Consider the following 23,006-nt stretch of genomic DNA (forward strand, 5'->3'; position numbering starts at 1 on the left):
TAGGGTCAGAATTCTGTTTTTTTAAAATGGGAGTAATCACTGCATGCTTGAATAGTGATGGAAAAATACCAGTAGAAAGAGATAGATTACAGATTTTAGTTAGAGGGGGAATGAGCACAGGAGACAGGGACATACCAATTTGTGAGGGAATGGGATCAAGAGGACAGGAGGTAGAGTAGGAAGATGAGAAGAGAGTAGAAACTTCCTCTTCATTTGTGGGATCAAATTAAGAGAGAGTGTCAGAGGGTGCTACAAAGGAATTGAGCAGATTGCTTGTCAAGGGAGATACCATTTCAAGCCTGATCTTATCAATTTTGTCCTTGAAATAGAAAGCAAGATCCTGTGCACTGATGTTAGTTGGAGGATTTGGGGCAGGAGGATTCAGAAGAGAGTTAAATGTGTTAAAGAGGTGTTTGGGGGTTAGAAGCCTGAGCATAGATGAGAGATTGGTAGTATGCTTGTTTAGCAGTGTCCAGAGCATTTCTGTAGGAGTGGTAGATATCAGTATATGCAATGAAATCATTAGAGGCACAAGATTTGCGCCATTGACGTTCTGCTTTACGAGAAAGTTTTTGTAGAGTTCGTGTTACTGTAGTGTTCCATGGTTGGCAACGAATTCTACGCAAAGTATGTAGTGTCGCTGGAGCCACTTGATCCAGAGCAGTTGCTAGGGTTTGATGAAAATGGGGTACTGCCCGATCAGGGGAGGAGAATGTAGAAATTGGGGAGAGAAGGTGTTGGAGAGAGGTGGAAAACTGTTGAAAATCAATAGCGTTGATATTCCTGCGGGTACGAGGAGGCTTGAAAGAGTTTGATACCATTTCTGGCAGGCAGAGGATGCTCCACACCCGTTCACCAATCAGAGTGTCTGGAGGTCTCCAAGCATGATTGGTGGGTGTATGTACAGTAATGCCTACAGAGATTTGGGGTGGTTTGCATTATTCATCCAACAGAGATTGTAGAGGTCTGCACTGTAACACAATTAGAGATTTGGGGGGCTTGCGTGGTAAAGCAACAACATATTTGGGGGTCTGCCTCTTATATTGATCTCTAGAACAAGTTAGTAGTCACTAGTGAATAGTAGTCACTAGTATACCTTATGCATAGGATGTTCTCTGTATTGTATTGTGGTCCCTAAAATGCTCTCTGTAATGTATATTGGTCACTAGAATGCTCTCTATATTGTATAGTGGTCACTAGAATGCTCTATATATTGTATAGTGGTCACTAGTATACATTATGTTTTGCCTAATGCTAACAAGAATGCTCTCTGTATTGTATATCGGTCACTAAGATGCCGGTCCCACCTTCTGCCTGCTAAGAAGCAGAGGAGGAAAGAGACCAACACCCAAGGTGAGGGGCACCACTTCCAAGTGAAGGGGTTCTGGTAAGGGTGCCCCTGGAGCTTGTGCCTCCCCTACTTTTTATGATATAAAGGTCACTAAAATGTTTTCTCTATTGTAAATAAATTATTAGGATGTTCTCTGTATCGTATAGTGGTCCCTAAAATGCTCTCTCTAATGTATATTGGTCACTAGAATGTCCTCTGTATCGTATAATGGTAACTAGGATGCTCTCTGTATTGTATCTCAGTGACTAGGATGCTCTTTATATTCTATATTGGTCATGAGAATGCTCTCTGTATTGTATAGTGGTCACTATAATGTGCTCTGTATTGTATATTGGTCACTAGAATGCTCTCTATATTGTATAGTGGTCACTAGAATGCGCTCTGTCTTGTACATCGGTCACTAGGATGCTCTCTATATTGTATATACTGTATGTCACTAGGGTGCTCTCTGTATTGTACTACATATATAGATCCCTTGATTACCCTCTACATTGAATACTACTGATTATTAGCTCTTTGACATAATATTACACATCATATTACACATCTTTCATCCACACCCACACTGAACAAACCACACCCACATTGGACAAATCACACCAGTGAATTTTTCAACACGTATATTAATATACTCCAGTGAGTGCAGTTTGGAACCTACCAGAAGCCTCAGAGAGAGCACTCACACTCCACTCATGCAGGACAAGTAAGTAGCATCCTACCCTGACTGTCTCCTCACTCACAACTCAACTGGCCATTCTCAACATTCTGATACCCGAGTCCCACCAATCAGGGGCGCACCCGATGGTCAGAACGGACGTAACTCCCAATAAAAGACGTAACTAGAATTTTGTGGGCTCCACTGCAAAATTTTAAAGGGACCCACAAAGTTTCTATGGTGGGATGCACTGCGTACTGCATTCTGGGCCTTCAAATGCCTTGTGGTGTCAGCGGTACCACAGCAGGGAGCTCATTAAGCCTGGAGCAACATGGGGGCCGCTGAGGGCCCCTGGCAGGCCTGGTCAGCTGCTACGCCCAAACTCCCAGGTCTTGCTGATATCATGATAATCACATTTTTGTCCCTTTTCACATGTTTTAACCGTTGGGAGTATATTTGTTAAACTGAGGGTTTGGAAAAGTGGAGATATTGCCTCTAGCAACCAATCAGATTCTAGCTGTCATTTTGTAAAATGCGCTAAATAAAGGAAAGCTATAATCTGATTGGTTGCTATAGGCAACATCTCCACTTTTCCAAACCTGCAGTTTAGTAAATCTAGCCCTTGGACTCTTACACCCCAATATAACAAGCATAAAAACTGCTCCCATTACTAACTGTAGTAAAATCTCTACGTGTTTATATTCACTTTCCCAGACATTCCGAAATGCCACAGAGTTGTGTACCGTATTGGGACACCCTCCCACTCAGTAATCCAATGTAACTTAATATTTTCTTCCTCCCTGCAGAGAACTCTGTCGGCCAAAAGGAAGAATACAAACGATTGGAGCACCTGTCAACTGAATATAAGATGAACCTGCTGAAAGAAATGAAACATCCTGGGGGTAAATGTATCAAGCTGAGAGTTTTTCAGCGGGTTTGAAAACTGGAGATGTTGCCTATAGCAACCAATCAGATTCTAGCTATCATTTTGTAGAATGTACTAAAGAAATGATAGCTAGAATCTGATTGGTTTATCAAGCCCATCGGAAAACTCTCACCTTGATACATTTACCCCCTGGTCTCTATGTAGCGCTCACACAGATACACACCCTCCATACTAGCTTTATACAATATACCAGGATATCCCATCATATGTGCAGTGCTGGAAGTTTGGATTCTTCTTATATATCCACATTCTTCCCAAACTCATGTTTAAAGATCCTTTCCACCTCCAGATCCCTATCATGTATTTGTTTATACGTGCCTCCCTGCAACTAAATCCTTTGCTTTAGCTCTCTTCCCCGGTTCTGTGCTTTTCAGGCATGCATTTATATAATCAGGCAGATCTGTTTATTTTGTTCGTCCCAGACATGGCACAGACCCACTGTGATCTCACTGCCTACCATCGTATCCAAACAGCATCTTTCTGTCGTCTCTTCAATCAAACGACTTGATGATGCAAAGAGATGGCTGAAAACCACAGAAGGAATCTAGAAAGACCTTTAGCAATGGTTGCAAGAGGTCATCAAATAACTATAAAGCCGGCTGATGGTGGATAAACCCTCCAAAGGCCCATAAGGTCTAAAATACTAAAGTTTGTCTACATAAAAAAGCTCATAATAATATTAAGAAACATTTATGCAACGATGTTATTACAAACGTGTTGAAATGAAAACCTTGTACAATCTCTATATCAGACCATGTATCTGTATTCAGTGACTCTCATTGTTTAGAGTTAGGACCACCCTATTAGCAAAAGCGCAGTGGAGTGGCGGGCGGCTTTAACATACATTTGCAAATGTGTGCAACTAAGACTTTTGCATTTTTATCTACAGTAGAAATGGCAGATCTGTTGCTGGTTATAGCAGTGTGCTGGGGGAAAATTTCTGTCTGTTTGTTCCTTTTAGGATAACCCCCCCCCCCCCCCCCCCCCCCCCCCACCCTTTCAATCACCTGCTATAGCCTATAAATTGATTGAGCAGCTTCCACTTCTCTATATGTATCTATATTGCTGACTATCCTGGGCACATCCTGTTGGGCAAACATGCCACCATGTACGTGCCCAATCAGTGGTCTGATGGCCGAGTAACAATCATGCAGTGATCTTTAACGACTCTACCATCCACATTCAGCGGCAATGGTTGTTGGGTTGTATTTATAGTCAGTTCTGTAATCTATCCAACCCCTCGGTTTATATTTTATTTGGGCAACAATCGTGAGCGGAGACATTTTTGGACAATGCTGATCTAAAACAACATATGTGGCCAACTAACGACAGTCAGGAAGCATCGTTGAGCCTAACACCTGGGAATTCTAGAACAGTGGAGATAATATTCCATATTCTATAATACTACCACTATCGCCTCTAGTTTACCACCCCTCATCGTATGGATCACCTCAGTAAGAAGACAGAGGACAATAACAATCACCTAGGCAACAGAAGTGAATACAATTTAAAACATCCTAAAGGGGGTCCAGTTTCTCACCTGCTGCCACTTCCATTGAGTAACTATTAAAAAAAAAAGGGGGGTCCTAAAGACCTCCCCTGTTTTCTACGTGTGTATTTTACTCTATAACTTTTCTCACTAGATTAATGTATTTCTCTTTGTTACGTCACTTACCTGCCAAGAGGCAGAGAAACATCGTCAACCAGTAGTCCATGGGTATTAGTCTCTGAGCCAACAAAAAAGTCTCGAGCACCCACGAGAGACTCCAAATTCTCTCCCAGTTTATAAGGTCACGTAATGGGTTTTATTTTTCACTCCCTTTTCTTGCCAGCCTTCTAGAATCACATTTCCAATCTTCTTTTTATGATCTTTTCTTTCTTTTCTGAGTCTCTTTAGGAGTAATGTCTATAAAAGTGACTCTCCTGCTTCTGTTCCTCTACACACCGTCCCTGGTTACTCTCCCCCCTAATGTTCTTTGCTCCCCTGTTGTGTCCTGGTCTCCTTCCAGCCCCCCCTTCCCCCTTCTCTTATTGCTCTTCTAGAAGATGTTACTCGATCCCCTAGCTGACCATTCCAGGGGGGCTAATTTTAGATTGAGATGGATGCAGACACCCCCCCCCCACGCACCCTTCCCAACACGTTGCTCAGCTGAATATATCAGCAATCAGGAGGGGGCAGGGGGTAATCGAGGTTCTTCTTTTTAATTAGAGGCAGTAATCTGTAAAGAAAGAGAAAAAAGAAAACACATTTTAATTGAATTTGAAAGACTAGCCAAAAAGGACACTGCAGCAGTTAGAGCCAAGGAACAAGCTTAGCAAAGTCATTCTGTCACCGAGATGACTTATATCTTACTGGAGTCACAGTCATATCCCTGTGCTATGCGGCTGTGATGGAAATGACCTTCTGCCCAGAGAAGTATCTGGTTTAACTAGCTGAAAATTCCTTTTGCTAGCGCACGATGCAGTTTTCAACTGGGTGGATGTAAAGTAATTTAGAGGTAGTGGATATCTGCATGAAAAAATAATTGAAGGTCATTTGTTCAGATGTAGCGGTCATCCAGACAACACAATATAAACTTAGGAGTGTGACATCACAAAACATTGTTTGCACTAATGAGCACATTTTTAGAGCTTTGCAAACTACTTTCAATGTGTTTATTTTAGATATACTTGTCTAGCTTTTGGACCTGCATTGGAAATCATCACAACCTCGCCCCGTTGCCTAATATTGAGAAACGCGCCATGGTGCAACAGGGGTGGGACTGTGAATGATGCGTTTCGCACCATCAGGCCCTGCCCACGGGCACCTGAGGCGGAGCCAGAAGACGCAAATCACTCTATCAAAGCCCCACCCACTTAGCAAGAAAGAGAATTGGGATCTGGCAGGAATCCCCAAAATCCGCAAGACAAACTCACATTGCGGAAGAGTAGGCAAGTATGATTTTAGAGTTTTCAACAGAGTTTTATTTTAATGAAAAAGTTATTGTTTGCTAAGCTGGATAAGTAATCCACCATTCTTCACAATAATCTGGACATTAGAGGTCGTGTAATTATTTCAAGGATGCTCCCTATCTAACAACGCCAAGTTCTTACCAGCTCAGAAACTGCCCGATTCACAAATTCTCCCCATTTTGCCCATATAGAACGCGACTGTTTGTGTTTAAAGTGCTGCTGAGATTGTACAGACGTGAAAGGGACTATCCTTTCCAATACAAAAAAATATGGTAATTAGAAGAATCTGTTTATGTGTACAATAAAGGTACTCTAAGGGATGTTTCTTTGATTTGCTTTTAACACCAGATTATATTTGCAGATAATGTTTTAAGAAATGTTCACCGCACTGCCATTTGCCTCTCATAATATTCGCTGCTAAAAGTACCATTAGTTCACTGTTTTCCTTTTAATGCCATTTTCATTCCATCAGTTCCCAGCCACTGCCTTGTACGGCTGTCCTGTCTATCCGAATATTCATTCTGGTGTTTTCATTTACTCGCCCCCTCGTTTCTGAGCTTTGCACACAAGGTCTGCAGCAATCACTATTTATATTTCTCACTGGGAAGGATTTCCCCTGCTCAGACTAAGTTTTTCAGTCTTTATGCTCCCGTCTTCTGTAAATCTCCTCAGAATTGTCAATATCTGGCTTTTCGCCCCAGAACCTTGGCTTACGGGTACAGGTACTAGTTTTCAAGCGCGTTTCACATCATTGTGGCTGCCTATCGTATTTGCTGTTTCCCTCAGTGATGTCTGTATGTAACCAATAGAAGTGAGCGGGTTTAAAACCGATCTGTCAATCAGTGCTTCAAAACTTAATCAACCTGTTATTAGTACTAACATATGGCTAGACGAACTGGAAGTCAATCAGAGAACTAGAACGTTCACAGATAGATCAACCTGTAGCCAATCACAGCATTACATTATTGGAGCTTAGTGAACCGGTAGCCAATCACAGCATTACTTTATTGGAGCTTAACAAACCTGTAGCCAATCACAGCATTACATTATTGGAGCTTAGTGAACCTGTAGCCAATCACAGAATTACATTATTGGAGCTTAGTGAACCGGTAGCCAATCACAGCATTACATTATTGGAGCTTAGTGAACCGGTAGCCAATCACAGCATTACATTATTGAAGCTTAGTGAACCTGTAGCCAATCACAGCATTACATTAATGGAGCTTAGTGAACCGGTAGCCAATCACATCATTACATTATTGGAGCTTAGTGAACCTGTAGCCAATCACAGCATTACATTATTGGTGCTTAATTAACCTGTAGCCAATCACAGCATTAGAATATACACAAACCTGCAGTCTATTAACTGTCATCAGCAATAAACATATTTGTGAAAAATGGATAGAGGGGAAGGGGCCCCAAACCAGTGCCTAGGGCCCCATGGAGTTTCACCTACAATCTTTTGTTTCACCGTTATTATCCATCAGCCTTTGGATCAGTATCTCAATACATTTACAGTTTGCACCCAAATAATACGTTAAGTGATTTGAACGATAACCTGGTGATATTTTGTGAGATTGTAAGCTCTTGTGCACATGTAATGTAGTTTCTATATAATCTAATGGACTTATGTTAGATAAAGTAATTCTCACTCTCTTTCAATGTTTGCTGGTCCTTTTTATTTTTAACTTATTCTGTCTTTCTCCCTCTCTCTGGGGATAGTTCAACTAATTAAGACACACTCTTTAATCATCTTTTCCATAATGAATCTGAATATTAATTAATGACAGTGCTCTAGCACACTAGACTCCTGCTGCGTTTCAGTCCTGGTAGTAAGTCCTCTCCAGCAACAACCTCACTTTTAATTATTGTGTCCTCATCGCTGAATGTTGTCAGCCCACCTGTGTTTTTACACACTGAGCCACAATCATTTCTGTCTTGTGCACTCAGCAACAATATTTTTTGAACTTTAACTGATTTCTGTATTTTATACACTGATCCATTGTCCTTTCCTGTACTTTATAGACTGAGTCATATCAATTCCTTCTGTCTTATACACTGAGCCACAACTCCTAAAAGTATATTATACACTTATTCACATTTCCATCCAGGATCGCGTTGACTGATCCACATTCCTCAATTGTATCTTATACACATTTATAAATTGTATCTTATACACTAATACACATTCTTTTACTGTATCTTATACACTGATCAACATTTCCATCCTGTATTTTATACACTGATCCCCATTTACATCCTGTATCTTATACACTGATTCACAATACTAAACTGTATCTTATTCACTGATCCACATTTTCATCCTGTATCTTACACACTGATCCACATTTTCATCCTGTATCTTATACACTGATTCACAATACTAAACTGTATCTTATTCACTGATCCACATTTTCATCCTGTATCTTACACACTGATCCACATTTACATCCTGTATCTTATACACTGATTCACAATACTAAACTGTATCTTTTACACTGATCCACATTTCCATTTTGTGTCTTACACACTGATCCCCACTCCTGAATTAGAGGGAGAGACCCCCAGAACTTCCAAGGGAGCGGACCACTATCCCGCAAGCGCGCTTTATCATACACCTCGCCCCGCCCACTCGATAGCAAAAATGGCAACATGAAGTCACGTCCATCTCTTCTTTACGTACCTCCCCTCTGCACCTCCGGAAAGGAGGTATGTAAAGTAGGCATTTATGGGCAAATATGTTTTTACACTCATAGCCGCCCCAAAATAAAAACAATGTAAGAGAATGAACTTATACACACCCAAGTGCTCTCTTTGCTTTCAGTTTAAACATTGCCTGCAGCGCTCACATGTGTAACATAATATAGTTCTTTGGGAGCACTCTCAAACTACATTGTACACTGGGCTGCAGGGAGGATTCGAGAGCATGCTTTGAACGCTCTGTTAAAAGCGAGGACAAAGTACAGTGTTTTGTCTAAGCTTTTAAAAGGCAACACTGGGTAGAGTCACAAAACTTCAGATTTCCTTGTTTTCCTTAATTTCAATGTCTTGTTCCTGTTTCTTTGGTCCAGAGTGGTGTGGTAACAGAAATAACCCCTTGATAATACACTGTAAACCACATCTCACCACTGTCTATGGCTAGCGAGGAAGCTAGTGACACTGGCCAAACTATCACAATGTATTGTCATGTCAAGAGTTTGTGTTATATCTACACTAAGGGGTATATTTACTAAACTGTGGGTTTGAAAAAGTGGAGATGTTGCCTATGGCAACCAATCAGATTCTAGCTGTCATTTTGTAGAATGCACTAAATAATTGCTAGCTAGAATCTGATTGGTTGCCATAGGCAACATCTCCACTTTTTCAAACCTACTGTTTAGTAAATCTAGCCCTAAGCCTCCTGGACAGGAAAATGAGGAAATCCAAAACTAGCAGGCTCCCAAAAGTGAGGGTAGCTATGCAATACAGACTCACCCTCCTCCTTTCCAAGGCCTAGATTTTTTTACCCCAAGGCACTTTCTGGGCTTTGCAAAGATTGGGGGCCTATTGGGAATTGAAGCATGCACAGAAGAGACTTAAGGATCTAAAAAAGACAATAAACAAGAGCTCCTCAACATTGGTGAGTGCAAGTCCTTAAAGGTGTTTTCTATAAGGACCCTTCAATAGACTAAAACACAGAAAGTCTCCTGCATAAGAAAGGACCCCCCTTCTATGATTACAGCTCTGACATATCTTCACTTTCAAAGGACCCTTCAAACTTTTATAAATATATATCCGAACATTAGCAGTAACTTTTATATAAGGCGACACTTTCTTCACATCTAGTGGTTAGAGTTCCCCAGTCAATGTGTGGGTAACAATATGTAATACATAGCATATCTCGGCAGAAGAGCACATAGCATGCTTCCTGCAGGTATCTGTATTATATACGATCCACCCTGCTATTATACAACGCTGCAGACTATGTTGGCGCTGCTCTATGTCTATCGTTTTTTTGGTTGCAGATGTTTATTCCTGCTGCATTTTCATTCTGAGTCTGTGTGTAACGCTGGAAATCGAGTGCTGTGTCCCAGGATGGGATCGTCTTACACTATCTACTAATCAGAGTTGCGTTTTATTCACAGACGCTGAGGTTACTTCCTGAGCACTGCAGTTGGCCGCTGTACTGAGACACTTATCCAACCTGCACATATCGATCAGCGAAAGCGTCTGCCAAGCCGCTTCGATGACCTTGTGACTTGGCCGGTGACCTGTGACCTCCTTCTCCCACTCTCCTATGGCACTTACAGTGGACCACAATAGGATTACGCTGCTGCTGACACAGCCATTACCATCTCTCCATCATCCCATCCTTCTGTCCTCTCTGCATCACTTCCCCACATCCCTGTGTCTAGATCTGCTTCTCTCTGGCCTCTCATCCACCCCCCTTCTCTGTGTCTCTGCAGTATCTCCCCCTCTCATCCTCGGTGTATGCGGCAGACTGTGGATCATCGCAGGATTTAAGGATAGGTGATACTTGCCTCCTCTCCGGTCTCTGCAGACTGCCGGTCTAGTGATGCTGGGTGATCTCAGGTGCAGACGACTGGCAGCCAGGGACCTGTGCCAGGTAACCGTCTCTCAGGAAGGGATTTCCTAGGGTAGCTGTGATTTGTCCAGGCAACGCACTGCGGAGTAATCCCTGCTATTTCCCTGGGAGACAACAGCCCTGCATGCGTCTCTCTCCCTATATCCCTAGTTGTCCTGTTCTCTCCCTCCCATCCCCCCCATCCGCCTGTCTTGCCTTTCTCCCACCCTGTCCGGTCCTCTCCTTCCCTGCCTCTCTCTCTCTCTCTCTTCCCTCCCCCTGTCACTTTCTCTCTCCTCTTCTCTGCTTTATCACTGTCACATCTCCCATTCTCTGACTGTGCTCGGCCCCTCCCCTCTGACTCTCACTGCTGCAGTGATGAGACAGGGTGATAGAGTGGGGGTGTGGGTGATGGTGTCCCCCAATTAGCATACCTCACAAAAGAGAGAGGGGTGGCAGGCTGGGTGCAGTTGGAGTGCTGGGCTCTCCTTGCATCGCTGCACTCTACACATTTGTATGCAGTGCAGGTACTGGCCGTGGTGCTGATCTGTTTAGTGCATCCACACTGGGTGCAGTACTGAATGATTCTCTCCCTCACTGCCGTCTCAGTGTCACGACCCCTGATGGGAGTATTAGTGCAAGGCATATTTATACACTGCAGTGCACGCGTATAGAGTGCTAGCTTACGTACGTTTTATGCAGCTTGTATACTTGTCCTGTATGCTAGCTTACGTATGTTACAAACCCATAGACGGAGGTACCAGTAATATGATCCCTCTCCCCATAGATTTAGCTTTGCACTGCTTGCAGAACACAACCTGCTCGGATCTATACGTTATCTGCTTTCATGTGCGTTGCTGCGTGTAATGAGCTGCTGGACCCATACACACATTGCACAGTGTGAGCAGAGTCTGTTTAGCTGTGTATCACATACACTATCTTAGGGCAGTGCTTAAATACTGTAAATAAAATACCACACATAGATTTGAAGCAGCTAGATGAGTAATGAGTCATAAAACTATTATGGGATACTATCCTGTACCATGTTATATAAACCAGAAATTAATGCTAGGATCTTTGCACTCATTTTGCATCGCTTTAAGAGAATAAAAGCATAATATCGGGCAGCACAGTGGCCTAGTGGTTAGCACTTCTGCCTCACAGCACTGGGGTCATGAGTTCAATTCCCGACCATGGGCTTATCTGTGAGGAGTTTGTATGTTCTCCCCGTGTTTGCGTGGGTTTCCTCCGGGTGCTCCGGTTTCCTCCCACACTCCAAAAACATACTGGTAGGTTAATTGGCTGCTATCAAAATTGACCCTAGTCTCTCCCTCTCTGTGTGTGTGTCTATATTAGGGAATTTAGACTGTAAGCTCCAATGGGGCAGGGACTGATGTGAGTGAGTTCTCTGTACAGCGCTGCGGAATTGATGATGATAAATATATGTTACAAGGTTAGCGGTCACTTTCACTGAATTGCATGGGTCATTTTGATCTAGGACTATACTCCATTTAAAATCATAATTCATATCATCCTGTGTACATAAGCTCTGTACAGATGGCCGTATTGATCTTTGGATCTCCATTAAGATTCAGTGGAACTGCATAGATAAAGTAAAATAGATTGCAGTAAGAGAGTGACACCTAGTGGATGAATTACTATGAAAAAATACTATACACTATTTACAAACTGTAGTTTTTGAACCCAGGAACATTTAGAAATAGATGTACAAATAACATTGTTTTGCATTACAAGAAAAATCATACAAAAGATATATAATTCATTTGCAGCTTAATGTCATTCTAAAAGAGAATTTAGTCTTTCTATAAACATCCATCCAAAGCTTTGGGGGTAAGGAATTTTGCTTAGATAATAAGAGGCAGGTTTAGTCTATGTGTCAATCCAGCTGTTGTGGAACTACAAGTCCAAGTATGCCCAGACATCTCAGAAGCAGGTCTGGTAAGTACACAACAGGTGGTGAACCATCATCTGTTTACCATTGATCCTATGTGTCTGCATATGGGAGGAAGCTGCAATAGCAATTGCTTGGCTGACGCAGCGCCCTCTAGTGGCCTCATTGTCAAGAAAAATGATGGAATAGATCCAGAAATCGACTTTATTCTACAGAATAGTAAATATTCAGAGCCACATGCAGTGACAGATATGTGCAAAATGGAAAAGTATGCAAAATGCGTACATTTTCATTAGATGTGCTTAAATGGCCAGCAACAACACCACTAAATAATAAAAAAAAATGTTTACACGGTATGCAGTAAGAAAAGGGGCTTTTTGCATCCGAATCTGCATGACCCCCACAATGAGAAATATCTTGCAGTCTGCATTGTGTTTGTGACTGTTTAAAAACTTTAAATATGCTTTTTAATATTGGTTCGACATATAGCTAAAAAAAAAAAATGAAAAAAAGAAGATAATTCTACCGTTTGTGAAATGAGATTTTAGTGCAGATTCTTCTTCTCCGAAGCAGCTTTGGCATCTACACCCTGCCCCCATAGCCACACTACAAGCCCGATATCACATAAAATCAACTGTTAGAAACGGGATAGGAGTTATATTAGTAAAATGGACCCTGTACATGTAACTCCTAAACATGGACTTATCCTTTAAAAATATGTATTTACACAGAGCTGTATTAATGTAGATTGCTACCACTCATTAATTGTCTGATAAACCATACCCAATTCCATTTACTTACATTCCCGTTACATTTTCCATACCGCCACTTCTAAATTTCAAATTCGACCACTGATTCAGGTGATGACAAGACAAGACAAAATCATCATTTTCTACAGAAACTCCAATCATTGTTTTGTAATTAGGGCACTTGTTAATTATATGGGCACTGTAAGTCACCAGAGTTAACGACGACATCTACAAGTCAGCAAATAAATGATCACGTCAGCCTGGCCACGGAAGATTGGAAAACAGCTTTGCTGGTTATACCAGCTCTCGGCTTCCCACAGTAAATCACGTTAGCTTTGGTGTGATACAGCTGAATAGTGAGCCCCTACAAGTCGTGGAAAGCCCACTATAAATAAAACCCAAAACAAATGGAATATGTTGCACTTTAACATGTCAAATCTGATGCCTCAGCATCATGAGATTTGAAACAACGGTTCATAGTGACACGCAGTGGCACCTGTATAATTAACAAGTTCCCTAATTAGCTCTACTTTAAGCATGACATGTCCTATTGGGCAAAATCTAATGCAGTTAAAAAACAAATAGGATGCAAAGAACGAATTGGATGAGGTCTGGCCATTCGGTACATCTCTAGGGCCTGTTAATTCACCGTTGGAAATTTACCGTATATATATGTAGGACAAGATCCGTAATTTTCCTACGTCATTCATTAACATGTCCTGTTGGTGTGGTCCTCAAAGCGCATGTTTCTATTGAGAAGAAAACATTTAGCATCTTCTATGAATGACAGCAAATAGCAATTATAAAATGCTTCTTCTACTCAAAAGCAACTTCCTGACAGGTTCACATTATTAAATCATGCACATGTAGCGGCCTTATGCATCTTAGAGAGAAGATAAAAGCTTTTACCTATACTCTCTATGGACCTGTGTGCAGAAAATGTTATTCTATACCACTTACAAGGCTCTCTCTAACTCTACTGCCCCTTTTATCTCTAACCTCCTCTCCATTCACACTCCTGCCCGCTCCCTGCGCTCGGCCAACGACCGCCGCCTCTCCTCCACCCTTATCACCTCTTCCCACTCCAGAATCCAAGACTTTTCCCGTGCAGCCTCCCTTCTCTGGAACGACCTCCCTCGTTCCATCCGTCTCTCTCCTACTCTGTGCTCCTTCAAACGTGCACTCAAAACTCACCTCTTCCTCAAAGCCTACCAACCATCCGCTTAACCCCCATCTCCTCCGTTTGCTCGTCCTCCCTTCTCTCCTCTTGCCTCAACTGGTTCCTCTTGTGCCTGGTCTGTTTACCCTCCCTTAGGATGTAAGCTCGTATGAGCAGGGCCCCCTCCCCTCCTGTCTCCTCACCTGTTCTTCTGCTCCGTCTTTACTGCATATGACTGGCCGGAGTTTCTGAAGTATTGGTACTTTTTGTTCATTGTTCTGTATGGTTTCACCCTGTATGTATAGTCTACTGTTAGCACTGTGTGCGGCGCTGCGGATACCTTGTGGCGCCTAACAAATAAATGATAATAATAATAATAATAATAATAATAATAATAATAATGGAAGCAACAATGAACACAGACTGTTTTATTTCCGACTATTTTTCTCTTTTGCCCCGATTTAAGAACACAGGGCCTGATTCATTAAGGATCTTAAATGAAGAGGATCCTTATTTCAGTCTCCTGGACAAAACCATGTTACAATGCAAAGGGTGCAAACTAGTTTTCTGTTTTGCACATAAGTTAAATACTGACTGTGTTTTCATGTAGCACACAAATATCAACTTTAAATACAAATAAGCTATCAAGTATGCACCCCTTGCATTGTAACATGGTTTTGTCCAGGAGACTGAAATAAGGATCCTCTTCATTTAAGATCCTTAATGAATCAGGCCCACAGCGCGCTGCAACTTTTGGCTGTTTTTTCTTTAGATTGAGTATATGGGGAAGGATCTGAAAATGCATGATATCCAGACAAGCAGGAACTGAGCTAAAGAAACCAGCAGCCACTGGTGGCTGCTGGACAAGACAGGTAGGACAAGGCAGGACAGACTGCCAACTGTCCTGAATCTGATGGGACAGTCCCGAATTTAAGCGACTGTCTCGCTTAGTCAGGATTTGGTCTGACTGCAAGGACAGTTGACAGGTATGTCCTGCTTCACCGTGTATACAGTTCGTAAACAGGGCTGCCAAGAGGAATTCAGGGCCCCAGTACAACAACTTCATGGGGCCCCCTTATAGTTGAGCATGTTAAAAATTGATAGTGGGTGTGGTCAAACAATTGGGGGCGTGGCTATGATCATTGGGGCATAGTTAGCAGGTCAAAATCGCTAGGCCCTGAATTCGCCAGAGTGTGACATATCTCAGGACATCTAGCTCCACAGTGTAGTATATAAAGAATGCAGTGTGCACAGAATGAGTACACAGTCTTTGCCTGCACCTTACATTGGGCAGAACACTCACCAAAAATTGGGATTGTCCCTTCTAGAATAACAACATTTCACAGACTCTCCTGCTCTCTCCTACCTGTTCTTCTCACTTTCACCACCTGTGGCTGCAGGTTTCTTAAGTTGCTGCTTGTCTGGGTCCTGGAATGTTGGGGGCCCTATTTGGAAAAAAAAATGGGTACATTTAGAAAATTCCAAACAGCCCCGGCGATAAATGATTAGCACCCATGAGTAATAATTAGGCCTTCCTCCAGCCCCAACATTAAAATAATAGTATTCCCATTTAATAAATACACCCATTTCCCTCCTTACATACAGTCCCAGCAGTAAATAGTATTTTATAATTCATACTCACATTTAATAAAGAGACCTCATTCTCCCCAAACTCACCCCCAGATTCAATAGCCCCCAAACTACCCTATCTTAAATTAATAGTCCCCACTATTGCATTGCCCCACCATCACCCCACAAACAAAATATCACCCATTAATTAGCCACCACCTACCTCACACACACTACATTGCCAAAAGCTCCCTGTGACATCACGCACACATTATTGTGTCCCTTCATCATCACCACGCTGTGCCCCCTTATGATCACACTGCGCCTTCCATGCTGCTTTTCCCCCCTTCAGTTGACCATCACCCTGTGCCATGCTGCTTTCCCCCTCTTCTTCATCACCAAACTGTGCCTTCATCACCCAGAACTGCGTGCACTTAACAGTGCACCCAGTATTGTCTGTGTATTTGTCTAAAATGATAACCATGTTATAGAGGCCCCCTGTCTAAAGTGCCCCAGGCCCCCCAGAGCCTTAATCCAGCTCTGGGCCAGGGTCTCAGATTGACAACTAGAGCTCTTCTCAGTACCACCCCTCATATTATTTGTTTCAGATTAACCCTCGCCCACATCGCCAGCAATTGAATCTCCCTCAATATATTGTATCTAAAGAAGTGCAGCCACGCCCTGTGTTGACCACGCCCCCAACATGTGACCACACCCATCTGCCGCCCCAATTGCCTGGTTGGGTACCACCAGGGCCGTATTAAGGGAATGGAGGCCCCTGGGCTAAGGGGGCCTCCATTCCCCCATGAGCCCCCCCCCCCCCAAGTGGTTACCTCTCTATTTTCCTGTCACTGTAGTCATTCCGCGGCGCTCAGTAATCTCCTCAGTATGCGCCAGGGAAGGACTACAGTGTCAGGCTCAGCACCATTGATCGGGTCGGGGGCACCCCTGCACCGATCAAATATGCTGCTGAGCACTTTCAAGGGCCCCCTGGAAGCCTGAGGCACCTGGGCTGTAGCCCAGTTAGACCTCAGGTTAATCCGGCCTTGGGTACCACAGGCTCTTGTTTCAGTGTCAGGAGTCTGATCTGCTTTCACTGGTGTAGTTAAGAGACTGAGCCACCTTCAGGCCTTAACAAATCAATGCTCTGCCATGTGGCCTACGGACCCCAGCGATGTGAGGCAGCAATGCTAACCCCTGTGCCACCCTTACTGAAGGACTTGTTGCTATACCCCCTATATAATGCATCCTGCTGGGCTTTTACTGTCCTCAGAAAACAGAGCAGCCCTTGGCACCTCAACAGCGCGGGGTCTGTATATTAAAATGCGGCAGTAAGGTTGATTTTATAATCTATACCACAGATATAAAATCACCTAGCGCAGCAATTTACTATTAAAATCTCGCTGAGGCATACCATACTGGTAAGGGGGATATGCACACATGTGACCCAGCTAGCCCGTACATGCATGCACTGTGGAACTGTAAGTTCAGATTTGGGCTTAGTGAACAAACAAATAAAATTTTAAAAATAAAAATTAGATCAAAATATGTAAAAAAAAAATAAAAAAATTGACCATTGAAAAAAATGGAATAAAGAATTTTTCCCAAAATCTTGTATAGATTTTTTAGTAGTCAGAACTATTTATTTGTGTCTGTAGACATTAGCTAATGGATGGTTTTACCACAGTGATTACAGGTGCCTGGCGGCCTGTTCCGATTCGTTGTCTTGGTTTATAGTTTGTTTTGTGCCGGTTGCAGAGCAAACACAGAGCTGGGTTTACGGCTTCCTGTCTGTCTAGTACGGCTGCAGCTAACTGATAAAACCTTTCTCAGGTCCTTGCTGAGATTCATGGATGACTTACAATGTATTTATCTGTGTCCGAATCTGAGGTCCCAGAGGATTATTTTAGTGTAGTACATAGAGTAACGGCACAAATCAGCAACTTGCTCCTCTTTTTCCTGTTGTGTGGATGTAGTTTATGTGCAATTAACTAGGCCTGGAAAAAAGGCATTAAGATTGCCTCATAAATAGCCACGATTTCATGTCGTTGATCTTGGGGCGGCTTAGTTAATGCTATATTTTGCCTTTGATTATTAACTTTGGGAGAGGTAATCAGGGGCAAACGCAGGATTGAAGAGAGTGGTTTCCACGCCACACCCCCAGTGGGTGTGACCAGCATGCATCGGGGTGTGGCTATAATTTTAGACAGTACTTGGCTGCTCTTTAACTCTTCCTATCCCCATCACAGTGGCGGATCCAGGGGGGGGGGCGATCGGGGCATTCGCCCCCCCTAGCAGCAAAAAGCTAGGTCCCAGCCGCCAATCAAAACGGGAGGGGCGGGGCTAAGCACGAGCGTGGGGCGGGGCCAAAGGTGGGCCAGCCAATCAGAGTGGTCCCAGCCGGCGATCACAACGGGAGGGGGCGGGGCCAATCGCGGGCGGAAGGCAGGGTTTAACGGGGCCAGCCAATCAGAGCAAAGGAGGGGCGTGATTATGCAAAATTGCCCCCCCCTAAACATAAAGTCTAGATCCGCCCCTGCCCCATCATATACACAGGCAATGCCGCGTGCAGTACTGTTAGGGGCACACAGCTCTCCCTTTTCGAGCAGAGCTGTGTGAAGCGGGAAATACCTCCCAACTGTCCCTACAATCAGGACAAAGTCCTGACTGAGTGTGTCAGAACAAATGGCAGACTGTCCTGCTCTCTCCTACCTGTTCTTGCTGCTTTCACTACTTGTTGGGGAGAGATGGCTGTGAACAGTGCAGACAGAAACGATCTACACTCAAGCTGCAAAGTGGCTGGTCCTGGGGCAGGGTCCAGCCACCTCAAGCATACAGTACCCCAGGCTGGGATGGGGGGTTTCCAGGCACTAGGATCCCCCCCCCCCTTGGTTTGCCTATGGTAATTACAGTAAAACTGTAGCATCGCACTAGCTTAGTTTAGTCAGAAGTCCCCTAGCACTTAGGTCTGGGTGTGGAAGCTACGCAGTTCATATCAAAGTGAGGTCCACGGCCAGAGTGTATCATGGGGTAAAGCAAACTCCTGTACTACCATAACTGCCTGCTTGCTTCAAGCAGAGACATAGCTTAAAATTTTAGCGCCTGGGACAAGAAGAAAAACATCCCTAGCGCTCAATCGTCACCAAATGAACCTAAAATATTCATAAATTGGGCTCCCCACTCAGCATTACGCCCAGGGTGGGTGCCGCTCTCGCACAGCTCTAGTTGCAACCCTAGTTTCAAGGATGCCAACCTACTTCCTACCCCACTCGGGACATAGTTGTCTGTGCTGCCTATCTGGCTGGGTTTGTGTCCGTGGTTTTAGGGGCTAAAGAGACCTCCTCCTGTCTGCAAGCGTTGCACTGTCATGATGACATTCCAGTTTTAAGGATGCTCAAAGATGTTTATTTTTAATTGCATGCAGAGCACTAAGAAGAGACATAAAGCGTCTTCTAACTTGTGATGTCAGAGCGACTTCCTGCGCAGCAAACCAACTACGTCTTCTCCGAATGACAGTGTTTAGCAACTAATTATAAAATACTCCTATTACAGGGAAACTTCTTGAGAGTTTCACATTATTAAATCACACACACGTCTACCAGCCTTCTCCTTCTTAGAGATAAGAAACAAGTTATCCCAAATATACATGTAGTTAGGCAGGGAGAGAGGTAACAGTCTGCAGCACAGTGCAGAGCATTGAATTATCATTACGTTCATGTTCTTCAGCTCCCAAGAGAACAACGACCCAATCAATTTTGATTGGATTACTATTGGGCATCAATGTGGTTTTAGGGCCCTCCCATGCTGCAATATTAGGACAGTTGTGTGTTGAGTTTTTGTCTTCGGGTTTCCATTTGCCTCCATTCCCCACCGCACAGCAGAATGATTTGACCATCGTCTTACAACCTCTATTCAAAGTCTACAAACGTAGTGCAGAATAGAATTTCATGGAACGACGACACAAAAGTGGAACTCGAAGATTATTTCAACGGAACTTTGCACTTCCGCTAAATGGCCTGTTCTGTTGCACAGCTGGATTTGCACTAAATATTGCTGCACCTTCAATCATTTGTATTTCATACTGGTCCAGGCCGACGGCAGGAAATTATAAAGCCTTTTTCACTACCAAATCTAGAACCCATTTAAGGCTTATCATCTAAAACACAAACAAAAACATTATGCCTCTGTCATCTGCAGCCCTGTCCTCACTGACACATCACTCATCTCCTGATATACTCTGTGCTGCTGGGGACCCTGCTCCTTCCACTATATAACTCTATCTGTGACTACCTGCTGCTTCCATTCCCCTCCTCACATCATGTCACTGCCCCTGTCACATGCAGCCCTGTCCTCACCCACTCACATGAGTGGACAAGTTACGCCTCTCCTTCATCATGCCAGAGGGATGTAAAGACTAAGGGAATTTCTAGCCGGTCTGCACAGAATAAAACATGTCAGCTTTCATCAAATGTAATCTAGTTTGATAACACACATGAATTGAGCATTGGGCTGCATTAGTGCGGGCTGCAGCAAACACCAGCGGCTCTGCCACCAAATGTCTGGATTATAGCTGGGCCCAGCTGGTCTCCAGTCTTCGACTACAAGGAATGTCTAAAGAGCTTAACTCTTTGCATCAAAATAAAAATGGGGACCGTGTATGGACCATGAAGTGCCCGAAGGCCAATGTCTGACATCAGTAGAGTCAAATTTATATGGAAAACAAATTCTTGCACCTAATCCCTCGATATTAGAAATGATAGGTTGTCATAACTGCAATTAGTTGATAAACATACTCAGCTTAGCACATAGATAGTTTAATCATTTTCTATAAAATGCATATGGTTAATGTCCTTTCCTTCACGCACCTTACCAACCTTCGTACCTTATAAGTGACTTAAACTAAACCAAATATAGACACGGACTCGTATAGCTTCTTTGGCAAAAAGGTCGCAGTTTTATTAATAATAAACCAATTCAATGAAATTCACCTGGTGGTGGCGAGAGCAAAATGCAGTCAACTAAACAACCAATTATCTAACCAAATATTGCAATGCCAAGATGGCATTCAAACTAACCAAGGAATAATCCCTTAACATTGGCCGGTGTTAAAAACAGGTGTCGGCATGACTGCTCCCTCCTGGACTCATCATTGACGGCCACGTAAAGCCCGCCAAGGGATCCTCCACTCAGAAGAATCAAGAGTGATGTTACTTGAAAGGGGCAGTGACGTGCGGCCAAATATCATAACCACCGTTGTGACTAGTCACTGACTGCACTACTCTCCCACCAACTGCGCCGCCTCTGTAAATAAAAATTGTTAAAACAAACCAAAACAACTAGCTGGGCGGGAGGGAAGGCTTCCGTGAAAGTGCGGGAAGAAAAGACCCAGCAATCCATGGGAGTTAATACTGAAGAGACTATGCCACTCCCCATGGCTCCTATTGGCTGGATATCAGCAAAACTTTAACCCCGAATGGGTAAGTGCCTGAAACACATAAACCAATGCTTTTTAAGTGCCCTCAGCTTAATGGCTTCGCTTAACATTACTTTAGTTAATTATAATATTTATCCATATGCGGATATATTCATACGGCATATTTGGTTTTGGTAAGTTTGGGGTTTTTTGCAATAAGCTCACCGCTATCCCAAAAACAAAAGTTGATCCGATTGGAGTTTTGTAATGTTCACCAATATATATTCAACTCATCCCAGAGCATCAGAGCTGTGTGCATGACATGTATGTGCACTGTGACTAGGGGAGAGCACACAACAAATGATACTAATGTTAAGCGAAGCCATTAAGCTGGGGGCACTTAAAAAGCATTGTGTGTTTTTGTTTTGGTTTGGGATTTTTTAGAAAAATACTAAAATATGCTAAAATCACATCATTTTGCTCTTTTTTTAGCTTCTACATTATTATTAATATCAATAACACGAATTTCAAGTCATTTGCAGTCAATTTTGACCACCTCACAGGTCACACTATTATTTTCATACACGTTCGGACAAATGCTGCAGCGACCTGGCTGGATGGTAAGAGACAGAGCAATGACACAAACACATGGCAGTTCCTAGCACATCTAGGACACATTGGCACACAGCAGTGGCAGAAAAGAAAAATGGTGCAAGATGGGGCGGTGTCCTTAGGCCCTCCCAAACCTCCCACCCACCCACTGTTATGTTGGATCTTAAAAAGGAATCCAAAAATCACGAGATACGAGATCCGACGACATAACAATGACGTTTTGCCTCGCTTTCAAATCCGAAAAAGCGCGGAAGTACTGAGCCGGCTCGGCTTGGTACTCGGATCTGCTAAGTTTGGGTATGTTCGGTTCTCAGGAAACAGAGCCTGAACATCTCTAATTATCAAAGTATATATTTTGGGTGGAGGTACCCTTTATGTGTAAACATGCTATTTATCCTTCTACACCTAGACTTTGGCTTTTATACAATGCCTTTCAATGGTAAATAAAGCGTACAAGATAATCCCGCATTTCCCTTCTTTAGCTACGTTTATGTGTCTGGCTGGGACTTGTAGTCCTCCTACAGCTAGCGAGTCAGAGGTTGCCTGCTTCTGCTACACACAGCCCAAATCGGATTAGCAACAAAACGTGCTGAACTGTTTTGCTCGTTTTAACTATATTAAGGCCCAAATCTCTGAGCCAAGTCCTAGACGTGGGCACCTAAATGTGATAATGCTCTGCAGTCGTGTTTCAGGTCAGCCTGCTGTTGGGCGTCAGGTGTCGATCTGCAAATGATTCAATCTAAGCTCCTAATGGAAAGCGTGTTTAATAGGCCGGTGAGTAATAATTCCTCCAGGGCACAGCTCTCGGAAGAAAAAAAACAAAGAAAAATGTAGCAAGAGGGAGAGTGAGACATAGGGAAAAAAAGACTGCTGCTGTAGGAATGAGATTAAAAATCACAGATGACGTTACAAACATTTCTTCACTGCAGATGCCACAATCTTGGACCGCCAATCCATGCACCTCCCCCTTAAAAATGGGTGCGGTAGCGGTAGGTGCGTGACGTCTCAAAGCAGCATTTGTGCTACAGGATTGCACTTACCTTATGGACGTTACAATGCTGTTTTATCACGTGATACTTGCAAATGCAGGGGGAGTAGCCACAAATCATTTTTTCTTGGCCCTT

At 43.2% G+C, this 23,006-nt stretch overlaps 1 protein-coding gene across 1 annotated transcript in view; it reads right to left on the bottom strand.

The window, feature by feature from the left end:
- SCN1B (sodium voltage-gated channel beta subunit 1) overlaps positions 1-10,663 on the bottom strand; it is a 35,962-nt gene extending 25,299 nt beyond the window's left edge. The window contains exons 1-2 of the mRNA XM_075189580.1: positions 10,425-10,663; positions 4,628-5,171 (exon numbers count right to left, since the gene is read on the bottom strand). Of these exons, the coding sequence (XP_075045681.1) occupies positions 4,628-4,667 (40 nt within the window). The 5' untranslated portion in view covers positions 4,668-5,171; positions 10,425-10,663. The remainder of the gene's footprint in view (positions 1-4,627; positions 5,172-10,424) is intronic.
- Positions 10,664-23,006: the final 12,343 nt, after the last annotated feature.

Source organism: Mixophyes fleayi, chromosome 11 (genome assembly GCF_038048845.1).
Source record: "Mixophyes fleayi isolate aMixFle1 chromosome 11, aMixFle1.hap1, whole genome shotgun sequence".
Lineage (NCBI taxonomy): Eukaryota > Metazoa > Chordata > Amphibia > Anura > Limnodynastidae > Mixophyes > Mixophyes fleayi.